At 52.0% G+C, this 6,256-nt stretch overlaps 1 protein-coding gene across 1 annotated transcript; it reads right to left on the reverse strand.

Annotated features, from left to right (window-relative positions):
• Positions 1–3,551: 3,551 nt before the first annotated feature.
• LOC147913654 (olfactory receptor 10AC1-like) lies at positions 3,552–4,529 on the reverse strand. The gene has a single exon (XM_087417520.1). It carries the CDS (start codon positions 4,527–4,529, stop codon positions 3,552–3,554), a length of 978 nt encoding a protein of 325 aa, XP_087273646.1.
• Positions 4,530–6,256: the final 1,727 nt, after the last annotated feature.

Consider the following 6,256-nt stretch of genomic DNA (forward strand, 5'->3'; position numbering starts at 1 on the left):
CGGGACGCCGAGTCCTAACCCGTACAATAGGGGCACCTCGCTCCGGAAGGCAGGGCTCCCCGGGAAGGCAAGTGCAGCAGGGGCCTGGGGTCCCCCTGTTGCCGCACCCCTTGCTGCTGTCGCATCTCGTCCCCAGACCGTATGGGATATTGTCGGTCCCACCCCTAGCGCATGGCGGCACAAGATCAAATGGCCTGAAACAAATGGCCTGAGCGCCTGGGGCCAGCGCCACGGATGACGCCCGAGGAAGTTAGCAAGCCCCTCGTAGACGTAAAAGGCCCGGGAAGCGGCCCGGGCGCTGCTCTGTGCATGGACGCCCCAACGGCAAGGTGCTGGTTCCACAGTCTCGGGGTGTGGGGGACGCCCGAGGGATCCTGCCGCCCTTGCACTAGTGGGGGCGACGCTAATCCTAGGGAGGTGGATTGGGACACCCAGGAGAGGGAGCAGCCATCTGTGAGTCTGGTGGCCAGGGACGTCCTCCACAGATCGTTTTGGTAACAATCCTTAAGGTCAAATCCGTGGGAGATAATAGAGAATTAGAAACCGAAACTTGGAATTGTATTGAATATTTGAAAGTTGCTAAGAGAGTAAATCTTAAAAGTTCTCATCACAAGAAAAAAAATTGGTAACTATGTGAGGTGATGGATGTTAATTAGATTTATTGTGGTGATCACTTCACAATATATACAAGTAGCAAATCACTATGTTGCACACCTGAAATTAATATAATGTTTTATGACAGTTACACCCCAATAAATTTTTAGAAAAGAAACCGAAATTTGATACTTTATGTGTCTCAAGATTCAAAATATTTCAAAAGACTTGTACAGCAGGAGAGAAAAGAGGGGCCGACTGGCTGTTGAGCATGTTTAATACTGGCTCTGAGCTACTACTCACGGCCACAGAAATGCAGCCGCTAGCTGTATTTCCAAAGACCCAAAATGCACAAACTTCTAAAAGACCCCTGGGATCTAGGGCCACTCTCAGCAGACACAGGCTGGGCCCCTACCCGACCTTAGACAGTGATGTAAGCAACCTCAGGCCCCAAAGCAACCACACCTGCCTTTGGTCAGTACACAGACTGCTCCCCACAAGGAGGCCCCTGTGAGTGAGTCAAATGCAAATGGTCTCCTTGGTGGTGGCTGTTACTCTTATCATGTGCAGTCTGGATAGTAGGGTTGCTGGTAGACCCCTCAGGCCTAACCCTGTCTCAGAAGGTGTGCTGGAACAAAATCAGCCATGTGCTCAACTACCACAGATGGCCGAGCGCTGGGTGCTGGCAGGCCCTGTTAAGAATAGCTGTCCCTAAGTCTCTCTCAAGCAGAGAGGCCTTCCTCACACCTGTAGGATTTGGGGAGGAGGTGGCGGGGACCAGGGGGCGGGCGTAAGGTCTGTGCTTCATAGCAAGAACTTCCTGTGTGCATCAGGTTTCTGAACACCAGCTTCAGGGAGAAGTGGAAAGTGAGAATGGAGATGGCACAGACGGGTGGACAGGGACCACCTTTTGTGAGACTTCTGAGGCAGTTGACAGCTCCATGCTTGGCATTCCATGTTGCCTGCACAGATATAATTCTTCCCAGGCTCTGAATCAGCCTTCAAAGATGCTCAATTTCTCCAACCAAGAGTAGGCAGAATTCACCTGCACTGATTCTGCCTCTAAGACTTCTAGTTCCCGAATGGACCCTTCAGGAGATATTTTGAGGAGAAGTTCCCTCCCATGGAATCTGGGACTCTGGCCTTTGGGGTACAGTCAGGGCTGTGAAGTTTTCTGAGTGCAGTTAATATGCTGAGTTACACACCTGTTGCTTCTGAGCCTCCTTGCACTGGTAAGTTGGGTCCAAGAATTGCCAGCTGGAGTGCTCACAGCCAGCTCTGACACTCAGAGAAAAGACCCCAGAGGAGGATTCAATCTTACAGATTGTTACCTTTGGTAGGAATTGACAGCTGTGTTCCTGGCCCTCTAGCTGATACCTGAGACCCTAAAACAACCCAGAGCTTGTCTATGGTTTATTGCTCCATAAATATTTATTAAGAACTGCCAAGTTCATGGATCTTGAAACATAAGAACAGGGTCCAAGATCTGGCTTTAAAGAGCTCACAGGCTAATTGTGTGTGGAGGTAGGTGGATAGGTGAGTGGGAAGTGAAGTAGATGCTGCAATGATATTTTAGAGGACGATAGTTGTAACTGAGAGGAGGAAGGAAGGGGTACTGTCTTAGTCTGTTCAGGCTGCTGTAACAAAATACCATAGACCGGGTGGCTTATAAACAACAGGCATTTATTTCTCACAGTTCTGGAAGCTGGAAGTCTGAGATGAAGGCACCAGCAGAGTCAGTGTCCGGTGAGCACCTGCTTCCTGGTTCACAGATGGCTGCCTTCTCGCTGTGTCCTCACATGCTGGAAGGGGCGAGGGAGCTCCTGGGGTCTCTTTTATAAGAGCAGGAACTCTGTTAATGAGAGCTCCGCCCTCATGACCTAATCATCTAGAGACCTCACCCCCTAATACTATCACATTGGGGATTAGGTTTCAACACTTAAATTTGGGGGGGACACAAACATTCGGTCTATAGCAGGTATGGTATTTGGGCTGATTACTGACTAATACAAGGGGTTTTTGTAGATGGAAAGAGAGAAGGCGTGTCCCAGGGGCATAAAGCAGCGTGAGCAAAGGCCTGGCTGTTAGGAAGACTTGCCTTACTTTGTGACTAGCTTGAACCAGCTGTAGTTTATTTTACACACAGCGAAGGGCACAGATCTCAAGTATGCATCTTGATGAAGTTTTGCACACATACGTCCCCATATAATTACCATCCAAATCAAGATATAGAACATTCCCAGTGCCCAGACAATCTCCCCATGCCCTCTGCTATCCCAATCCTTTCCCTAGGCAACCACTCTTATGACACTGACCGTCATAGGTTAGTGTGTTATTGGCCTTTATTTAAACGGAAGCAGACGGTGTGTCCTCTTCATGTCTTACTTCTTACACTCAGTATTATGTCTCTGTTGTCCTTATTTTTTGCTGGTAACTTTAGTTCCTTCTTTTTCATTGCTGTGTAGTATTGCATTGCATGACTGTGCCACAAGTTGTATCTATTCTATGTTCACGAACATTTGGATTGTTTTCAATTTTTGTCTATTATAAATAATGCTGCCATAAACTTCTTGTACATTAGTATTCATTTTCTTCAAAAGATAATGTGTGGCTGCAATTTAGAGTAGTGGTTCTCAGCCAGGGGGATTTTGCCCCCCAGAGGACATTTGGCAATGTCCGATGACATTATCACAACTTGAGGGGGTGGTGCGTGCTACTGACAAGGGACGCTGCCAAACGTCCTACAGTGCACGGGATATCCTCCCACCACAGAGAACTATCTAGCTCAGAATGTCGATAGAAACAGAAGAACTAGGCTGGAGTCTGATTTTGGAGTCCTTGTATGCCATACTCAGGTTTGTGTCCAGTAGGCCTTGGGGAGCCATGGATGGCTCTGGAACAGTGAGGTTTCCATCAGTGGGGGGGATTTCAGGACAGACACCACCTGGCATCCGGCATTAGCTGACATCAGCCTGGCGGACGGTCCCTGGTGTCCTGTGGTTGACCGCCCGCTGCAGCGGGCCCTGCACGTCCCGGTTCCGCAGTGTGTAGATGGCCGGGTAGAGCAGTGGTGTGAGGTTGATGTAGACAAGCGACACCAGCTTGTCCTCCTCAAGGGAGTGGCTGCTCAGGGGTCTGGCGTACATGGCTGTGGCACAGCCATAGTGGAGCACAGCCACGGTGAGATGGGACGCCACCGTGTTGAAGGCCTTGCGGCGGCCTGCAGCCCCACCGACTCCCAGGATGACCACCAGCACCCTGGTGTAGGAGAGCAGGATGAGGGCCAGGGGCAGCACCAGCAGCAGCAGGCACGCTGCCAGCAGGACGTGCTCCTGCAGGTCCCGGTTCCCGCAGGCCAACACCAACACCGCTGGGAGGTCACAGAAGACGTGGTTGATCGAGCCCCCGTGGCAGAAGGGCAGCCGGAATATGGCAGTGGTGAGGCCTACGGCCAGGACCGAGCCCCCAACGCAGCAGGAGGCGAGAAGGCACCAGCAGAGCCCTGTGGTCATGAGCTGAGGGTAGTAGAGAGGGTGGCAGATGGCCAGGTAGCGGTCCAGGGCCATGGCAGCCAGCAGCAGGCACTCAGAGCCTCCCAGGGCCACAAAAAGGCCCATCTGGGCAGCACAGGTGGAGGTGGCCACCGTGTGGCCCCCAGGAGGCAGGAGGAAGCTGGCAAGCATGCGCGGCGTCAGCACCAGCGTGTAGGCCACCTCCACAGCGGACAGCGCCCCCAGAAAGAAGTACATGGGAGTGTGCAGGGCCGGGTCCACGATGGCCAGGCCCAGGATGAGAAGGTTTCCCGCCAGTGTGGCCAGATAGAGTGGCAGGAGAAAGGCAAAGAGCAGCCCCTGCAGTCCCTGGGGCCACTTGGAGAAACCCAGGATGACAAACTCCTGTGGGGTTGTCCAGTTTGACTCGGGCCAATGGCTCATGTTGGGACCTGGGGGAGGACAGGCGTGCAGGCCAGAGAGGAGAGTCACGGTGACACACCCCACCCGGAAAATACACGTCCTTGGCCTCTCCTAGGCTGGGAACCTACACCCAGCCTTCTATGGCCCACCCTCCTTTCCCACACCCCCACTCCACCCTCCCCCAGGGACTCAGGGTTTTCTCCCCAATCCAGTACTTTCCACCCCTCGTTTCCCACAGTCCGATGTCCTCCAGGAAGTCAGATGTCTGGAGCCACTGTCCACTCTCCCTTCTGGCTTCCCGTGCCCCGTGTACTTCCAGACACCCAGGCGTCTTCTTCACACCTGTCCGCCCACCCTCCAGTTCTATCCAGCGTCCTAAATCCCACATCACCCGTACCTAAGGAGCCAGGTGCCCTGGGTTCCTGCCCCCAGGGATGAAGCTGAGGGCTGAGCACCAGGGTGGAAAACGACCGAAGGATTTGGATTTCTACTGACAACCTCTTCACTGAGTGGGTTGCTTCTGAGTGAGAGAGACGGTCCTTCCCGCAGAGCCGCGGGGATCAAGGGGCTTGAGCAGCATTGGAATCTCCTGTTCACCGAGGCCCACCTTACCCTCCACACTCTCCACTGCCCTCCCAGCTCTTGGCTGATAGACCAGGTGGAATGGTCTCCTCACCTGCCCTGGTCTTTGTTGTTTGGTTTAATTTGTTTTCCATTTCTTCTCCTTAGCTAGCTTCAGGACAAACCCATGGTAATCTTGGGCCTGTCCTTGCTCTCTGACTCAGTTATAGGGAAAAAAATGACAAGGGAAGACAGTCCAGCCCTCTCCATGTTCTCATGAACTGTAGACATCATGAGCGATAGCGTCCACTCCCATGGCTTAAGCTGTGATGAAAAACCCTAAATTTATCTCAAGACCCACTCCCTTCTCTTAGCTGCAGACCCTAAGCATTTCCACCAACATGTCCCACCAACACTTGCGATTCAATCCATCCCAGACTAAAGGCACTATTTCTAACCCAGACGTCCTCCTTCTTCTGTGAATGGAGTTAGCCCAGTGCCCAAACTGGAAATCAAGAAGTCATCGTAGATGAACTCCCTCTCCCGCACCCTCAAGTACAGCTGGGCACCACTGTACTGTCCTGTCAGGTGTACCTCAGACCTCCAGAGGTTCTTCTCTTTTCTCTCACGACCCTCGTTTTTCCTTCCCCGAATGATTACAGCAGATTCTAACTGGTCCTCCTGCCTCCAGTCTGCTTCCTTCTAATCACTCTTCTATGCCACCAACTGGAAAGACCCTTCTAAACTAAAGATACTAATTCTTAGCTTAACTCTCCTTTCTGTACCTTCAGGATTAAGTCCAAAGTCCTAGTACAGCACCCACGGTCCTTCAGCCCTTCCCAGTGGGACTTCCAGCTTCGTCTCCTGCACCACAGACTCGAGTTGGAGTGAGCAACCCACCTGCCCTGAGCGGATGATGCCCTTGCACATGCTATTCCCAAGTCCTGGAATCCCCTGGAGTCCCCACATTGTCTACCTGGAAAAGCTGGAAAAGTTCTATTCATCCTCCAAGGCTGAACACACATGCCACATCCTGGGTGAAGACTCCTGTCCCCAAGGCAGTTTTGGTGTCATTCTCTAATTCCACGGTTGTAATGGCAACTCCACTAAACTCAGTCTCCTGGAACCAAAGATTTGAGTCGTATTTGATGTTTGCTGAATTACTGTAAGTGAAGGAATTAGTTACT

This window comes from Ceratotherium simum, chromosome 26 (genome assembly GCF_057802395.1).
Source record: "Ceratotherium simum simum isolate JZ-2026a chromosome 26, ASM5780239v1, whole genome shotgun sequence".
Lineage (NCBI taxonomy): Eukaryota > Metazoa > Chordata > Mammalia > Perissodactyla > Rhinocerotidae > Ceratotherium > Ceratotherium simum.